General features: G+C 43.1%; 1 protein-coding gene across 1 annotated transcript in view; it reads left to right on the top strand.

The window, feature by feature from the left end:
* The first annotated feature begins 10015 nt into the window (after positions 1-10015).
* Positions 10016-19031, top strand: part of DGKI (diacylglycerol kinase iota) — a 146632-nt gene continuing 137616 nt past the window's right edge. Inside the window, exons 1-3 of the mRNA XM_088652247.1 lie at positions 10016-10120; positions 16097-16192; positions 17692-17766. Of these exons, the coding sequence (XP_088508373.1) occupies positions 10103-10120; positions 16097-16192; positions 17692-17766 (189 nt within the window). The 5' untranslated portion in view covers positions 10016-10102. The remainder of the gene's footprint in view (positions 10121-16096; positions 16193-17691; positions 17767-19031) is intronic.

The following is a 19031-nucleotide window of genomic DNA, read 5'->3' on the forward strand; positions in this document are numbered from 1 at the left end:
CTAGTGATGGGTGATTCTGCCAGTTTAAGTTTCTCTCCGTTTCTCATTTCTCCATTCCTAAGTTCAGTTCTCCACATTTCTTCATTGGTTTGCAATTATTTTTTAAAGATAGGGAAACATTGACAGCATTTTAGTGCAAATTCCTCAAAACGTATGGAATTTTCCCCAATATAAACATTCTTTTGAAAAGAATTTCCCCTAATATAATGTCTCATTAGTTTCACTCATATATGCCCCCAATACATGCATTTTTGTATACAGTGGTACCTCGACTTATGAACGACTCAAAAACTGAATTTTTCGACTTATGAGTGGGGCAAATGGCTGCAAGTTTATGAATTTCTCAACATCCAAACGGAAACTGTGGTGGTTTTAGCTAGGTTTTTTTCGACCTATGAAGGTGCCTTCGGAACAGATTAAATTCATAAGTCAAGGCACCACTGTACATTTTTTTTTGGTTTGGAAAACTGTGTTGCAAAATTCAGAGAAGTGCAAATTTCAAGGGTTACTTTTGTTTCAGTTCACATATTGTTACTAGAAATGCAGATCAGGTAGGTTCACATTAAAATCCAAATTGAACCAAATTCACACTCCACTCCACCTCTCATTTAGACCCATATGAACCTGCTAAGATCCTCCAGTGAGCCCCTTCTTTTTTGGTCCCATCAGCAACAGAAGCACTGCTGGTAGTGAAAGGAGAGAGTCTCATTTCTGTGTCTGCTCCCGTATTGTGAAATTCTCCCCCAAGAGAAATTACATTGGCTCCTTCCTTGTTGTCTTTCCATCGACAGGCTAAGACCTTCCTGTCCAGACAGGCCTTTGGAAACTAATGCTGATCCCTAGGCTGCTGTCAATGCAAATTATATTTTAATTGCTGGTTTCAGATATGTTGTATTTTAATTATTGTTTTTAATTAGTTTGCTTTTATTCTGTATTTTATAATTGATCTTTTTAAATGTGGTAGGCCGCCATGAATTCCAACTTGTCAGAAAGGCTGGATACAAATATAATAACTACCTCCCTCCCTCCCACTTCAGGCTCTGCTTTTGCCTTCTGTCATATTCCATGTATGTATGCATGTATGTATGTATGTATGTATGTATGTATGTATGTATGTATGTATTTTAATTTATATCTCACCCTTCCTCCTGAAGGAGGTCAGGGCAGCAGACATATCCACAGATAGGTAAAGGTAAAGGGACCACTTACCATTAGGTCCAGTCGTGACCGACTCTGGGGTTGCGCGCTCATCTCGCATTATAGTCCGAGGGAGCCGGCATATAGCTTCCAGGTCATGTGGCCAGCATGACAAAGCCACTTCTGGCGAACCAGAGCAGCACACGGAAACACCGTTTACCTTCCTGCTGTAGCGGTTCCTATTTATCTACTTGCATTTTGACGTGCTTTCGAACTGCTAGGTTGGCAGGAGCTGGGACCGAGCAACGGGAGCTCACCCCGTTACAGGGATTCGAACCGCCGACCTTCTGATCAGCAAGCCCTAGGCATGGTGGTTTAACCCACAGCGCCACCTGGGTCCCCATATCCACAGATAGATGTATTCTAAAGCAGTTAAAATATTCTAAACACAGTTAAAACATTACTTTTTCCAGTGATCTCCAGGTTGCCAAGAGCAGTATTCTTCAGTCATCAAATACCTGGGTGAACACGAGTGTTTTCAATTTCTTCCTGGCAGTTAATAATGTTGGAGACAGATGGGGATCAACACTTTTTGCAGAGGTGGTGGAAATACGGCATGTTTTCCCATTGAGGGGCTCTTCTGTAGAATACGGATGATGGTCGTTTTAGTCCAGCAACATCTTCAGGGCTGCAGATTCCCCATCCTTCTTCCACAGCAGGCATAGGCAACCTTTGGCTCCCAGATGTTTTGGAACTACAACTCCCATGATCCCTGACCACTGGCCCTGTTAGCTAGGGATCATGGGAGTCGTAGTTCCAAAACATCTGGGAGCCAAAGGTTGCCTATGCCTGTTCCACAGCAATAACTCATCCATCATGGAGGTGATATTGGCCCAGTTCAGATGAAATTATCTTCGTACGACAGATCACGTTCCCCCACTCCCAACTAAAAACGAGTAGTGTCTACGTGCTGTCTTTTCTTTTTCTCTTCTCATGCACCTTAATTCACTGCTTCTGGGGTTTCTAAAACCACATTGCAGGTGGACCAGAAAGATGTAGTGGGTTCAAATGTAAGGAGAGTGCAAGCTAGGACTGCAAACCATGGTTTGATCATGGGTTGTAAGTAGAGCTTAAACCATTGTTTCTTGATCCAGATAGAAACCAAACTGGTATTCACCATGTTGTCCTCTCTCCTTCCTCAGGTTCAACTGTTTCATGTGCTGAGGTCCTCAGGGACCACATTTGACCTCCAGAGCAGCCATCAGTATATTTATATCCTGGCTTTCTTGAGGCTTTTTTTTTTTGGGTTCACATTCACTATTAATAACTGTATAAAAATAGAAGTCTATAAATTAGTCAACAGCAGAAGTCATATAAGGAAAAAAGGCTTCTAAAGTTCAGGTCTGAGGATTCGTCAAGAAAGTATCCCATAAAATTGGGGATCCAAAGTCCTTCTCTTTGTTTCTCCTTCCCCACCCCAGATGGCACCTCTTGTGGCGCAGGGTCATAGAGCAAGCTTCCCCTGTGGTTCCGTTAAAAAAGGATCAATGAGTGATCTCCCATAAGGAGAAGGACTCCCTCAAATGGGCGAGATCAGGCACCCCCAAACTTTGGCCCTCCAGATGTTTTGGAGTACAATTCCCATCTTCCCCGACCACTGGTCCTGTTAGCTAGGGACCATGGGAGTTGTAGGGCCAAAATATCTGGAGGGCCGCAGTTTGGGGATGCCTGGGCTAGATGCAGACCATTCATCATTAGAACAGAGGTCAATAGGTCCCCATGCTTTTCAACATCTACATGCAGCCACTGGGAGAGATCATCAGGGGGTTTGGGCTGGGTGTTCATCAGTATGCGGATGATACCCAGCTCTACCTCTCTTTCAAATCAGAACCAGTGAAGGCGGTGAAGGTCCTGTGTGAGTGCCTGGAGGCGGTTGGAGGATGGGTGGCGGCGAATGGATTGAAGTTGAATCCTGACAAGACAGAAGTACTGTTTTGGGGGGACAGGAGCCAGGCAGGTGTGGAGGACTTCCTGGTCCTGCCCCTGAAGGACCAGGTGTGCAGCCTGGGAGTCATTTTGGACTCACAGCTGTCCATGGAGGCACAGGTTAATTCTGTGTCCAGGGCAGCTGTTTATCAGCTCCATCTGGTACGCAGGCTGAGACCCTACTTGCCCGCAGACTGTCTTGCCAGAGTGGTGCATGCTCTAGTTATCTCTCACTTGGACTACTGCAATGCGCTCTACGTGGGGCTACCTTTGAAGGTGACCCAGAAACTACAACTAATCCAGAATGTGGCAGCTAGACTCGTGACTGGGAGCGGCTGCCGAGACCACATAACACCGGTCTTGAAAGACCTACATTGGCTCCCAGTACGTTTCCGGGCAGAATTCAAAGTGTTAGTGCTGCTGACCTTTAAAGCCCTAAATGACCTCGGTCCAGTATACCTGAAGGAGCGTCTCCACCCCCATTGTTCTGCCTGGACACTGAGGTCCAGTGCCAAGGGCCTTCTGGCAGTTCCCTCGCTGCGAGAAGCCAAGTTACAGGGAACCAGGCAGAGGGCCTTCTTGGTAGTGGCACCCGCCCTGTGGAATGCCCTCTCACCAGATGTCAAAGAGAAAAACAACTACCAGACTTTTAGAAGACATCTGAAGGCAACCCTGTTTAGGGAAGCTTTTAATGTTTAATAGATTATTGCATTTTCATATTCTGTTGGAAGCCGCCCAGAGTGGCCAGAGTGGCCAGATCGGCAGGGTATAAATAGTATAAATTTTATTATATATTATTACCAAGACACAACAGGAAGCAACATATCAGGAACATGCTGTTGTGAACTAGGGCAGGGGTAACAAACACGGTGCACTCCAGATTTTGTTGGACATCAAATTCTATTAGCCCCATCTAGCATGGCCAATGGTCAGGGATGATGGGAATTGTAGTCTGATGATATAGCACTGGCTACCCTTAGGCTAGGGGAAGCAGAGTGCTCTTGGCAATCACCAGATTACTGTGTTTCAGTACATACTCCCAATTCAGAAGTTATTCTGAGATCCCCCCCCCAAGCTCTGAAACAGGGAACTTGGTGGTAGCAGAATTTTCACCCTCCAATGTTTGTTTCCGGGAGATGTCAGCATGAGGTTAACACTGGCAAATTCAACCTTATTTATTTTATTTCCCCTCTGCAGTGCTACTGAGCCTACCCCTAATTTTGTAGCCTGAAAAGCAATGGATTTGAAGGAGCCTTTGTGTTTTGTTATGTTGAGGCTGTCATGCAACCCATATCTCAGCCAGAAGTCTTAAAGTTCAAATTGATTTAGAAATGTTTCCATAAACAGTCCAGCATTGTTTACCTCCTGATTCAAAACCATAAATCCTTACCTGGCAGATTTACGGAAGTTGTTTCTGGAGAGACATAGCCAAGGATGCTCTTGGAAAGTACATCCTCACTAGATCACCTTTCAAGAGGTCTCAGCGAATGTTGAGCTTTTGTTCACCCAATTCTAATCCTGACCTGAAATTGTATCTGAGGTGTGACATAGGACCACCTGTAGCCATTCGTCAGGCATGTTTACCTTAGCTGGCCATGGATCATTGATAGTTTATTGTTGGAGGCTGGGTAGACATTGGGATGCCCGCGAAATCCAGTTCAGGATTAGATTTTGGATGAGCTGTAGCAAATAACGCAGCCACAGCAATTTGTTTAACAATGATTCTGGGAATGATATTGGCTGAAGAATTTACCATGTTAATTATTCACTTTTATTATTTATTCTTTTCCTTTTGTTATTCAGTTCCCTAGGGCTGCTAATTAATAGAATTGAATACAACTCACTTTAGAACAGGGAATGGGGAACCTGTCTAGATACTACAGTACTTCCATCAGTCACACCCAACAAGGCCAACAGCCAGGAATGATGGGGGATGGAATCGAGTAATTGATTTTTCTTAAAGGCTTACTGCAATCAATATATAGTAATGGTTTCACCCAATTAAGGGTCATTTTTAGTCATCTAATTAAATTAGTTTTAGTTGTTTGATTAACTCTGCATCTACTTTTAAAGAACTAAAACAATAGTTCTGAATATTTTTAGATGACATATGTATACGGGAAATGCCTCTTCTAAGATAGCGCAGGCAGCTGCAATTTCTGTAAATATGTAAGTTGCTGAATTCATCAGGCATGACCTGTTAGTCAGTTTAAAAGTTTTGTAGTCAATTACTCTAAAATTGATTAAGGGTTACAGCCCTAATATAGTCATTATTGTCACAGAGGGAGGAAATGCACATTCAAACTCTCCCTAATTGCAACAGGTGGAGGGTTTCCATCCTGGTATGTTATTTACCGGTAAGTATGGTTTGGACAAACCATAGTTAAGGGACCCAGGTGGCGCTGTGCGTTAAACCACAGAGTCTAGGGCTTGCTGATCAGAAGGTCGGCGGTTCAAATCCCTGCAATGGGGTGAGCTCCCGTTGCTTGGTCCCAGCTCCTGCCCATCTAGCAATTCGAAAGCGCATCAAAGTGCAAGTAGATAAATAGGGACCGCTCCGGCGGGAAGGTAAACGGCGTTTCTGTGCACTGCTCTGGTTTGCCAGAAGCAGCTTTGTCATGCTGGCCACATGACCCGGAAGCTGTCTGTGGACAAACACTGGCTCCCTCGGCCTATAGAGCAAGATGAGCACCGCAACCCCAGAGTTGGACATGACTGGACCTGATGGTCAGGGGCCCCTTTACCTTTACCTTTATGGTTTGGACAAACCATGGTTTCCTGTATTTGGATGAAAAGGGAAAAATTCTTTCGCCAAATCATGACCAGAAATTTTACATCTGCTTCCATCATGAGAGGAAGAGGAGAAGGGAGAGCAAGTAGCAAGCCCACCCATGAATTGATGCAAAAGGTTCTCATAATGACCAGTCATAGTTTATTGTTTCATCCAAAGTGGGCTGGTGTGCTAGAACATTGCTAATAAGCAGACATTTCTCCGACATACTGTAGTACAGAAAGCCAGCTGGATGATAATGAGGTGGCAAAGAAATATATTTGGAAATGTGTTATTTAACGAGTGCCTCTTTCTCTCTCAATCTGGCTTTTTGTGCATGCCCTGGAACTCCTGACCTTTAGTGCTACCTAATTTGAGAGATTTATACAATTTCATAGAATTGTTGGATTGGAAGAGATCCCAGGGACCACCTGTAACGCAGGAATCACAGCTAAAGAAGCCCCAACAGGTGGCCATTTGTAAATAGCTATTATTGAAATGCTATTGTGGGAAAAAAAACCTGTTTGTTTTTCTTGGGGGGGGGGGGAGACACTGTTAGAATGCTTAGGCCTTATGACAGACACCCCCAAACCTCAGCCCTCCAGATGTTTTGGACTACAATTCCCATCTTCTCTGACCACTGGTCCTGTTAGCTAGGGATAATGGGAGTTGTAGGCCAAAACATCTGGAGGGCCACAGTTTGGGGATGCCTGCCTTATGACATACAGTTGGAATGGGGTTCTGTTTGTCAATCACAAGTTCTGCAGCATTGCTTCCTGTTGCCAAGGCAGAAGTGCTACTTATTAGCCTTTTCGTTTGCTTGCTTGTCAGAGTGGCAGCTAACGTTTTAATCTAGACCAAGGGTAGCCAACGTGATGCTCTCCAGAAATAAAGGTGTTGCTTTTTTTGATAATATTTTTTATTAGTTTTCAATTACAATAATCCAATTATATCATTATATCAATGCCAAATTATATTACAATTCCTAATACCAACCATTCACATGCCAAATTATATAAACTCCAGAAATAATGGTGGATCCTATTTTCCAGGGACGTCCCCTGATTTAGAGAAGCCGTCCCGGTTTCTGATTTGATCCTGGAATGTCCCACTTTTCCTTAGGATGTCCCTATTTTCATTGGAGAAATGTTGGAGGGCATGGAGTTATCCGACTTCTGAGCTGTCTGAAGGCAATCCTGTATAGTGAAGGGTTCCCCCCCCTTAATGTTTTATTTTGTTTTTATATATGTTGGAAACTGCCCAGAGTGGCTGGGGCAACCCAGTAAGATGTGTGGGGTGTAAATAATTACATTATCATTATGGAATGGGACGTCCCTGTTTTCCTGGGAGAAATATTGGAGGGTATGCCATCGGTCATAGCCATCATGAGAGGACTTGTAGTCCAGCAACTTATCTTGAGGGCACTGTGTTCGTCAGCCTGTTTTAAACAAATGGAACTGAGAGGGAGTCATATGTTAAGAGAAATGACATATGTTTGACCTTGGTTTTTCGAAACAAGAAAGCAAAGAAGAGAAGAATCGGGGCTTTTGCACAGCAAGGGCTTGAAACCTGCTTCAGTTGGCACCATGAAAGAAAAGGGAGAGATTATTTATTTATATATGGGCAGTGACCATTTTGTGAGGGGGTTCTGTTCCGGGCCCCTACACGCATTGGTAAGGCACGCATAAGCCCACCCCATCCCACCCTATTCAGCTCCCGCCCCACCCCTTTCTGCCCCTATTCCCACTCTTCTGGGTCCCAGTGGTGTCAGTGGTCAAGTGTCAATTGGACATGCCTAAAATGGCTACCACCTGTATCACCTTTTGTGCCCCATAAGTTAGATAGAAGGTGCAGGGTGTGGCAAGACCTTTTAAAGCAGGTTTGGGAAACCTAAGACTCAGGAGTCACATATATAGCCCCCCCCCCAGGTCTTGCTACCTGGCCCACAGGCCTCAGCCTAGAACACACTCCCGTCATAGCCCTCACTGGCCTGATTCTGCACACTCCTTTTTACCTGGCTGGAGAGTGTCCTTTAACTGTCTTGCTTGCCTGGAAGAAGAGTACCGTGTGGGCTGCTCATGAGGCAATGTAACCTTTGGACTGAAAAACGTTCCCAGACCTTGTTTTAAAATATTTGCCATGGTGGTGGTGGGGAGGCCTTTTAGCAAACTGTCCTGGGCCAGTACTGAGGAGAGAAATATGTTGGGTGGGTATCCTCTCCCCCCTGCTTGTTTAGAATGGTCCAATGGACACAGGAAGAATCAGTTTGGATAAGTGCAAAAAAATAACTGTGACTGTTAATTAACTGTTCACTTATCCATTTTGGGTGTGCGCATAGTGTTCTGTGCAAGAAGGATACCCCCTTCCATGCACGGGGCCCATGAAGGGTCAGGGAATTTCTGCTCACAGAAGCTGCTGCTAGAACTTCTGCCTCTCTCTGTACACTCCTCGTGTGCTAGTGGCACATTTCAGGGCCAATTCATAATGTATAAATTGGCTCTGTCTGCCCTCTCTTGGTGAGTGCAATCCCAGAGCTTGCTTGTGTCTTCTTCTTTTTTAAAAAAACATTTTTCAAAATTGATTTCCCAGTTACTTGCAACCAAAAATATAATTCAAAACCATCCATTGTAATGAGAAGGCAACGTTGTTATTAGACAGCAAAGGATCCGTCTTACGCAGTTGGACTTAAAGAATTGTCTCAACAGTGGAGAGAAGGGCATTTTGTACTGTGCGCATCAGGTACACATTCATTCTGCTTGGGCACAGTGGGAGGGATTCAGCACAGGGCTAAGGAGATAGCTCCGTCAGCACAAGGCTTGCTGCTTTCCTGATGGAACAAGCTCTCCCCTCCCCTCCCCAATTCTGAAGGTTCTCCTGACTGAGCAAATTTGGGGTGCAGGTAGAGGATGGTGGGGTGAGGTGGGATGGAGAGAAGCCTGGTTGCACTCGTAGAAGTCCTTGCATGGGCTTCCACTAGCATTACAATACTGTCAGCTACATATTCTGGATCAGAATAGCCAGCATGTTGCCTTCCAGATGTTGTTGGACTACAACTCCCATCATCCTGGACCATTGGCTGTGTTGACTGGGGCTTGGAAGGGAGTTGGAGTCCAACAGCATCATCAGAGTATCATGTTGGCAACCCGTGAGTTAGACGTACAGAAAGAGAAGAAGAAACAGGCGACAAGCATTTGCATCATTGCAATACATAAATAGAACAGGATGGGTGTAGGGATACAGAGAGCCTTGGCGTGAGTAATGTGAACATGCTGAATGTCCACAAGAGAGGTTAGAGGTTGAGGTTGCAGTTACTGGCCTTAGGATTGCTTGGCATTCTATCCTAGCTATGTTGGAAGTGCCTTTGGGTGACGCTCCACCCAACAGCATTTGTAGCATTTTCAGGAAGTCACATTTATCTCTTTTAAGCCAAGAGAAGTAGAAAATGTTTCAGGTTCATATTGTGGGTGAGCCGGAACATCAGCCTAGCTAAAGCCTATTGCAGAAAATAGAGAAGATGCGTCTCTGTGTATCTTTATATTTAAATACACACATTGTGTTAAATGTGTTCATTGCATTTTGTTCATTGTTATATTGTTCGTTCATAGTTATTGTAACTATTTTTAGTTACTTGCTCTTGGCTGAATTTTTTTTAAAATTGAATGTTTTACTTTACTGAATGGTAGTTATGAAATGAATCATTATTCCACTTCCCTGAAACACTGCTGTTGTGTTTGTAGGGGACGTGAACTGACATTGGACAAATCAAAGATCCAAGACCAAATCAGGCCAATTTGGATTGATCTGGGATTTCCCCAGAGTGGATGGAAGCAGGTCCAGATCACAGATCCATTAGTACATCAGTAGCTCTCCACCCCCACCCAACCACCATTCACAGATATCGAATGTATGGAAAGGGTTAAGCAGGGCAACCCTATGCAGAAGGAAGACACACAGAATCCATGGAAGAGTCATTACCTACACTGTTTGTGGAACAATGAATTATTCAACTGTACAGTACATCCCTTGGTTTCCTTTGTATAGATTAATAAGGGTAAAATGGAATAATCTGGAAATACAGCTTCAGCCATTTCAGATTTCCTTCTTTTTTCTTCTTGCAGGAAAGCAATTTCCAGATCCGGCCTTCAGCATTTGGCTCCTGTTCAAAACCACAACATTGCCATCACCAACGGCCCAGTGAAGGAGCTCAGAATGGCACTAGAATGGAGTGTAGGTGTTTCCTTTTTGTTCTGGATATTTAGTACTGTTATGTCCTTGGTGCATATAATAGCTTGGTTGACATTTCTAGTAGACAGAGTTCAAATAACTGTAGGTTGGCGTTTGAATAATTGAAGGCTGTCAAGAGTGTTGCATGGCAGGAAACCCCTAGAATTTCTTCTTTATGTAGACAGGGTATGAAAGAAGACCTGTGTTAGTCTCCCTTCTTTCCCGATACCTTTGCATTTGGGAGACAGGTAAGGGGCAGCTTTTGTCCAGTCACAGCTACTCTAAGATCCTGGATACCTAATGTTTTTCCTATTGGCAATCACTTCTCCACCAAGGAAGACCCTCACAAAAGACTTTAAAAAGAACCAACAATAGTCTTCTGTGGGCAAAGGGTGTGTCCCTGTAACCTTCCCTTAGATTTTTCACACATTACATATTGTGCAGATGTCCCGTTTTAAGCAGGGCACCCTGGACTGACAAAAACACAGGACCGCACTGGCTTCACCTGAGGGTGTGCCAGCTTTGCCAACCTCCCCCAAGGCTGCAGTGGCTTCACCCAAGGCCATGATAGCATTGCCCGAGGTGGTGGAGGCGGCAGAGGTGATGGGTTGGTGGGCAATGGCGGCTGGCAAGTGGTCAGAAGATGGGACGGTGAGGGAGAGAGTGGACAGGTGGCAGCGAGTGGGTGCTTGAGGGAGGGTGTGAGTGGGTGGGTGGCAAGAGAGGCGGGCGCGAGCAGGCGAATGACGGGAGTGGCGGGATGATGCAGGGTGTGTGTGTGCCAATTTTCTCTCCCAAAATGTTGGAGGGGATTTGACCGGCTTAAAGCACAGTTAGGTCATTCTTTTACTCTGTTCAGATCAAAGCAGGAAAAGGCATGAAAAAGCTGTACTTCATAATAAATTACAGCACAGATACAGGATATGGATTGGGTCTGACATAGTGTGTACACCGTTTTCCAAACCAGCAGTGAGAGTGAACCGAATGCAGAATAAATGGGAGTGTGCACACTGTCTTTGTCTAATTGTCTAGATCTGCTTTCCTAAATGTCAGTAATTGCTGTGACTTCATTCATTAACTAAAATGAGAGAGAGAGCATCCGTGTGATGTAATTGTCACAGTGTGCTGAACTAAGACCCGGAATACCAGGGTTTAAATCTTCACTCCACCATGAAGCTCCCTGGGCGCCCTTGAGCCCATTGCCATCTCTCAACCTGACCTACCTCACAGCATTGCTCTTAGCATAAAATGGGGGAATGGGGAGGTGTGCCAGATTGAACTCCTGGGAGGGAAGGTGAGATAAATATAACATTTTAAAAGCCTGGAACAGTCTGGCTTATCCCAAAATGAATGAAGAGAACCTTGCTCACAGGCTTAGCTTCATAATCTACAAAGCCTAGAATCTGTTTTTCAAGAAGAAAGCTATATATTGGGGAAACATGGCTTATTCAGATAGGGGACAACTGTATCATCCCTCCTGGATGTCAATTGGTGGAAGCAGTAAAGATAAGCTTGCCTCTCCCTGTTGTCTTTGCCATTCAGGTGAATATTACGATGGATATTCTGACTGAGGGGTCACTCTTGGCTGATCACAGGGATCATGACAGGATATAAGGAAATACGACAGTCTCTAAGTTTAAGCATTGATAGGTCTGTTGGCTGAAAAAAAAGAGCACAATTTAAATCGTACCTTCAGTGGCCTAGGAAGCTATATTTGACTGCGGAGGACCAACATAGTAGGCTCTTGATGAAGCTCCCTTTTACGTTTTCCCTCGTGGGAATGGTGGTGTAATTTACAAGGGCAATTGAGAATCCAGTGCTGTCACCTTTTCAAGGACGTCTACATGAAGAGAAACGAGATTTCTTCCCAACTGGATTGTAGAAATAGGCCATGCTTACCTTTAGAAAAAAAATCTAGCTAGGGGTGTAATGAAGAAACTACATGCACTAGAATAGGGAAAGACAGGAAGACTCTTTTCAATGTAAATATTGTTCCAATCTTCTCTTTAAAAAATAGTTTTGATGGCCTGGTTGCAATAAGTTTTTTTCTGACACCCTCCCCCCCTCTATATATACAGTAGTTTAAATAATGTTGTTTTGGAAAAAGCTACTTCACATCACAGAGCAAGTTAAAGGATTTGGTGAAATAGAGTAAGAAGTTGTCCTTTTTTTCATTGGTCTGCCCCATTTCTTTAACAAGCTACCTTTATAGTAAAAGAGAAAGTAATTCCTCTTTCAGCACACTGAAACTATCAGTGCTGTATATTGAAAATGGTTTTAAAAGACACAAAGCTATGCAGTTGATTGAAAGTAATCTGCTGTTGGACACCATCTGGTTGGAAAGCAACAATATTGCTCGTGACTTTTTTTCTTTTTCTTTTTGCAGAGCAGAAGCCAAAATATTAGGCGTGATCAATGCATTTTGTATCATGTTGCAGTTTTTTTTATAACGATTTATTAAATTTTCCAATTAAACACATTTAAAGACATTAAACAAAACAAACAAACATTTATAACAACACAATACATACATCACTCTTTTTACTCTTCTCACAATCTTCTATTAAAAATGCTCCGCCGAGCTTGACTTCCCTCCCTCCCCTCAATAGGTTTTCTAATCAGTTCTTATCTCGCAGTTCCTTTATATCTAGTCCTTAAAGTCAATTCGTAGGATTTATTTCAAGCCTGCAAGTGTCTTTAAGCTTCTACAGTTCTTTTCCATATAATCCACAAATTTACTCCAGTCTCTTAGAAACCTTGTTTCCCTCTGGTTTCGAATCCTGCTAGTCAGTCTCGCTAATTCTGCATAGTCCATCATCTTTGTCTGCCACTCTCCAATTGTCGGTAAGTCCTGAGTCTTCCATTTTTGGGCTAATAATGTCCTCGCCGCAGTTGTCGCATACAGAAATAAAGTATTGTCCTCCTTGGTTATCTCTTGACCTATCATTCCTAACAAAAATACTTCTGGTTTTTTGGGAAAGGTATATTTAAAAATCTTTTTCAGTTCATTATATACCATTTCCCAAAATTCTTTAACCTTTTCACATTTCCACCACATATGATAAAAATCCCCTTCCTTTTCATTGCATTTCCAGCACATTCTATTACTCATTCTATACATTTTAGCTAATTTCACTGGGGTTAAATGCCATCTATACATAATCTTCCAAACATTCTCTTTCAAGGCGGTACATGCTGTAAATTTTAATGTTTGATTCCATAATTTCAACCACGCATCATATTCAATATTATGCCCAAAATCTTTTGCCCATTTTATCATTACCTCTTTTGTCAATTCATCTTTAGTATACCATTCTAACAACAAATTATACATTTTAGACAACAATTTTGTTCTGCCTTCTAGCAACTCCATTTGAAATTTGGACCTTCTCTCCTCAAAACCAATCTTTTTATCTTTTGAGAATATATCATTTATTTGATGGTATTGCAACCAACTCGTCAAAAGGACTTTGACCTCTTCATAGGGTTTTAATTTCCAACCTTGTTCAGATTTTCTTAAAAGTTCCTCATATGTTGGTCTCTCCCCTTCCATATTCACCTTTTTTACTGTAATTACCTCCATTGGTGAAATCCACCATGGGGTCTTGGTCTCTAACAGCACTTTGTTTCTTTCCCATACTTCAAATAACGATCTTCTGATCACATGATTCGTAAATCCTTTGTGGGTTTTTTTCTTATCTCATGTTGCAGTTTTGGATTCCCTTTGCTTAAAGCAGAACATCATACATTTTCTGTTTGAAATTAAGCTGGCATTATGACAGGAAGGAAGCTGAAGTCCCCTTTAAGCTGCATCGTTATTATTCTGGGTTATGATTGTTTGAAAATAAATATCCTCATCTTAATATTAGTTAGCTATCGCTCACTTCCCCCCAATCTTGGAACCTACCTGGGAACATGTAATTCCAAGGTGGTCACCCATCCTGCCATTGACCCACCCCAGGTCTGTATGGCTGCAGCATTGTGGTGGCTTCATGTGCCTTCAGACCATACCCTGGGACCAAGGTTCCAAAGAAAGCTCATGTGACCATGGAATGTTCTTCAGAGACACAGTGTAGGCACCTTCTCCCTCACCAGCCAAAAGGAATCCAGAAGCCACCATCTATAGATCATCCTTCTCTAGCCTGGCGCCCTCCAGATGTTTGGGACTAAAACTCCAAACGTTCTAGCAAGGATGATCCAAAATGTCCGGAGGGTACCAAGGTGGGAAAGGCCAATCTATAGATGCACACAAAAATCTTGAAGCACAGACTTGCTGGAGGCGCCACCTGTCAAATGTGAAGAACGGAAGCCTTAACTGCTTCTGACCATTTGCAATCCCCATAGCACATTTCAAAAAAATACCATGTAATGCCTTTGGCAAATAATGTCTACCCATGAATTCAACCCTACATTCTGATTTTATACATGGTTGTGGCATTTCATGCTTTCCGATCTGCCTTTTGGGTCTGCAAAGATGGGAATGTTTGAACTAAAATGTCTCTTTTCTCTTGAGTTTTATTATAAATAGTGGGTTTTGCGGTCCTAAAAGCAAGTAATGGATAGTTATCAGATAAAAACTAGTAGACATATTTGATACATTCCTTATGACTAGCACAATTGGTTGGTGTGTTCCTTCTGTTTGAGCAAGGCAGGCAATGATGCTCTCTGAGCCTTACGGGATGCAGAGTGGAACAAACAGAAATGGAGCCCATGAATGCTGGAATTATTGATGTATATGTATTATAATTAGTGGTGTGCTGAAAAATCTCCTCCTCCTCCTCCTCCTCCTCCTCCTCCTCCTCCTCCTCCTCCTCCTCCTCCTCCTCCTCTTCTTCTTCTTCTTCTTCTTCTTCTTCTTCTTCTTCTTCTTCTTCTTCTTCTTCTTCTTCTTCTTCTTCTTCTTCTTCTATCATTTTCCATCAATGGATGAGAAAAGCAATTGCATTCAAACATAATAAAAGTGAATCAATTTTTTGGTGAAATTCTCATAGATGAGTGCAGGATTTTTGTCATAACTACCTTACTTATATTTGATGTGCTCAAGGGGTGTTTGTGAATCTTCTTTCATTCATTCAACACACCATTTCACCCGAAGACTCTGCAGCCTTCACGGGTGTCTATGCTTCAGTTGAAGCATGGAGGAAGACATCATGATGGATCATGGCTGCAAAGTGCAGAAGAAATGTTTACTGGAAAGAAAGAAAAGCACATGTTGCCCCTGGCCACCTGGCAACAAGAAGTAAACTTAGCCTCTCACACAGAACAATCCTAAAGATTCTCTGCGGTGCCCTGAGAATGAAGTGGGAAAATGAAATTCTGTTTAGTGGAGAAGAAAACAGTAGAGAAATTGGAATATGCAATATGAATGTGTCAAAGGATGTTGGGCAGAGGGAAGCATCTGTTGATAGTTCCAAAGTTATGCTTCATAAAGAGAAGTGGGGAATGTGGTAAATAAAAGAACACTGGGCTTTTTCCACACTGGTAAAGTTCAGACACGAACCTTGTGCATGGAATATGGCTCAATGTGTCTTGAATGTTTTATATTTTTGTAAAAAAGCAACAACCAGGTGTGCTTTATGGTCGTCACTGCAGCTTTTTTTGCATTTTGAAAAGCAGATTGAAAAAATGTAATAAACGATCAAGCAAATATCAAAAAATCCCCAAACTGTGCCTCAGACTTACAGCTGATCTTGATAAAGTAAGGGAGATGCCTGAATTTTAATATGCTTTTCAGTGTTTATCCAGAAGTAAGAACCATTGAGTCCAAAAGGGCTTACTTTCAGGTAAGTATGCATAGGTTTGCATTGTAAAACCCTGGATCAGGGAGAATCTGGTTTATAATTTGAAGGCAGCTCCTTAAATGTTTACCTTGGGTCTTCTTGCTATTAAACATTACTAATAATGACTACAGAAGCTTGCTTTTCCCCATCCTTTTGAGTAGCTAACTGAATGAATGAAAAAACATTTCCATTTTCTCAGGAAAATGCAGTGAATGGCGAACATCTCTGGCTAGAGACAAACGTTTCTGGGGACTTGTGCTACCTGGGGGAGGAGAGCTGCCAGGTCAAGTTCTCTGTAAGTGTTCTTTTTTCTCCCATAATTTCTACCCTAGTGTTCATATGGCCCTAGGTGTGTGGACAGATGGATGGGTACATCCATTCAAGTATTCAGTGAAGCCTACTGTATTGACACTGCTCCCTTCTGTATGTGTTCACTGAATGCACAGAGGAATAACGGCATAATAGTTTTATGTATGATCTGCATGATCCCTGCGCATACAGTAGGAAACTGTTTGTATAACACCACCTCCTTCAACATGATGCTTTGGATTACAAGCCTGGGAAGCAGCACCCAGCTGTGTAGGAATCACTCTTGCTGGCTGAAACGGGCTGCTTTGAGAAGGCATTCCCTGCAAGGAACTTGCTGCTGAATCAGCAGCCAGTAAGACGCATAGCTGCCAAGTCTCCCGCTGAAAATTGCAGGATCAGCAGCGGCGCGGCACCGGAAGTGCCGGCGCCGCCCGATTTCCGGTGCCCAGACATGGGTAGCGTGGCACCGGAAGTCGCTTCTACGCATGTCCGGACATGTGTAGAAGCAACTTCCGGTGCTGCTCTGCCCGATTTCCAGCGCCCAGACATGGGTAGTGCGGCACCGGAAGTCGCTTCTACGCATGTCCGGACATGTGTAGAAGCAACTTCTGGTGCCGCTCTGCCCGATTTCCAGTGCCCATACATGGGTAGCGCGGCACCAGAAGTTGCTTCTACGCTGTAGAAGTGACTTCCGGTGCCGCGCACTACCCATGTCTGGGCACCCATGCCTGGGCACCGGAAAATGGGCAGCGCCAGGACCCAAAATGGAGCCTCCCTGGCAGGTAGGAAATCTGGGGGATTTACGGGATTTTTTCCAATCCGGGCTGCCAGCGGGAAACGGTTTAAAATACGGGGTTTTCCCGCGAAAAATGGGAGACTTGGCAGCTATGGTAAGACGGAACCCCAGAGATGTCAGCTGATGGGCAGGTGGGTGTGGTTTTGGGAGCAGGGATGCTAGTACAGTGCAAACACACCAGCAGGAGTGCCAGATTGGCTCTGCTGGTGTATTTGCACCGCATTGACCTCCCCACCACTTTGCCCCTTCCCTTCTCACTCCTTTTAAGCAACAGAGACCCACCTGTTGGGAAGCTAGTGTATCGGCTCCATCCCGTTTTCCAAGCTACTCCTGCCTGTATACTGTACTCTCTTTGAGCAAGCTGCTTTCTAACCACCAATTGAAACCATTTACTATTCGTTCCAAACATCTTGGCAATTCAATGTTTACGACTGCTTTTTATTTATAACCTGCATCTTTCTTGCCTAACTACTGGGTAAGTCGCCTTTGGAAGCAGATAGACAGGGTAGAAGTTTTATTATTTTGACAACAAAGCGCATTGTCCAATTGCATACTGTCAACCAGGAGCAGAAAATCTTGACTGCATGACAAGAATAAAAGTGGGAGGGAGCGTGGAAGAGCAAGAAAACGTCCACACCATATTACCTCCTCCTATATTGATGAGCATATGGGTACTATATATATTTCAGAAATCAGCTCCTCGAAGAAAATGTGCCGCTTGTAAGATTGTCGTCCACAATGCATGCATGGAACAGTTAGATAAGGTAAGATGGTGCCACCTGCTGGGATATCTGTGCCAGGGAACAAACTTAGGCAAAAGACCCTGTTATTTACTTGCATAATGTTACTATATATGACATTTCAACCTGTAAGGCCAATGGCAGGTCTTTTCACCATAGCAATGATTCTCTATCCATCATAAACTACCCCTGCAAAAAGAAAATAAAAAAGAATATGTGAAGAATCTTTTAGTAGTGATGAATTCTAGAAGAGCAGCCATACTTGTCTCCAGGGGAAAGCAATGTTTCCAGGAACCTGCAGCATTTGTTACCTGAAAGTTTTTGTTGTTCAGAAATGCACTGAATATAATGTGATGAATTAGGCTCTTGCTTATGGAAGTTTGTTCCACAAATTAAATGATTGGCCTTCAAGTTTTTGTGCTACCCAGAAATCCTCACTGGGTAGAATCGGGATGGACAGATTATGCTAGAGTCAGATTTTGGCCACATTCACACCATTCATCTAAAACACCAGAGTTCTCTGGGGAAAGGGATTGGTTGTTAAACTACTCAGTAAATTGTAGCTCTGGGAGGAGGGTTGCCATATTTTGAAGAGCAAAAAAGGCAACACATTTGCCGACTTCTACTTTTAACTATGGATCGCTATGATGACTATCGTTTTAAATACCTCTGCTATATGTAGGCTATAGAAGCTGTGATATATTGCTAGTAGCAATGTTCATAACGTTCAACAAAATAATAATAATAATAATAATAATAATAATAATAATAACAATAATACACAACAACAACAATAATAATACATATTGCTCACTCACTTGCCACATGAAAGTATTTGGGCTCATGTTCACATCTTTGTGAACATAAGTGTGCACGGAGCAATTCAACTGTTTAGCATGTACATATGGACTCTCATTAAGGGCAGGGGAATGTTAACTCTTACCCTCCCAGACTACTTCTCCAAGATCTTGTGGCAGAGTCAGCGTCGTTTTAGTTCAACTACAAGAGAAGGGATTTCTACAGTATGAAGCTAGTTTAAGATGTTGCTCTGCTGTGATTCTCTGCTGCTAACTAGCTTAGCTGAGTGCCTTAGATCCGAGTCTTATGCACTAGCAATTTTTTTCTTGGGTTACTGTAAACAAAAAAACCAAACCAAAAAACTCAGGCATTTTGCCAAATTAAAAAAATCGCCCAGAAAGAAACTTTAATCCTGAAAAAGAGGACATGTACTGGGAAAGTAGGACATATGGCAACCCCATCTGGGAGGAAAATAAAGAGTCTCCTGACAG

Source organism: Zootoca vivipara, chromosome 9 (assembly GCF_965207765.1).
Source record: "Zootoca vivipara chromosome 9, rZooViv2.hap1.1, whole genome shotgun sequence".
In the NCBI taxonomy this organism is placed as follows: Eukaryota; Metazoa; Chordata; class Lepidosauria; order Squamata; family Lacertidae; genus Zootoca; species Zootoca vivipara.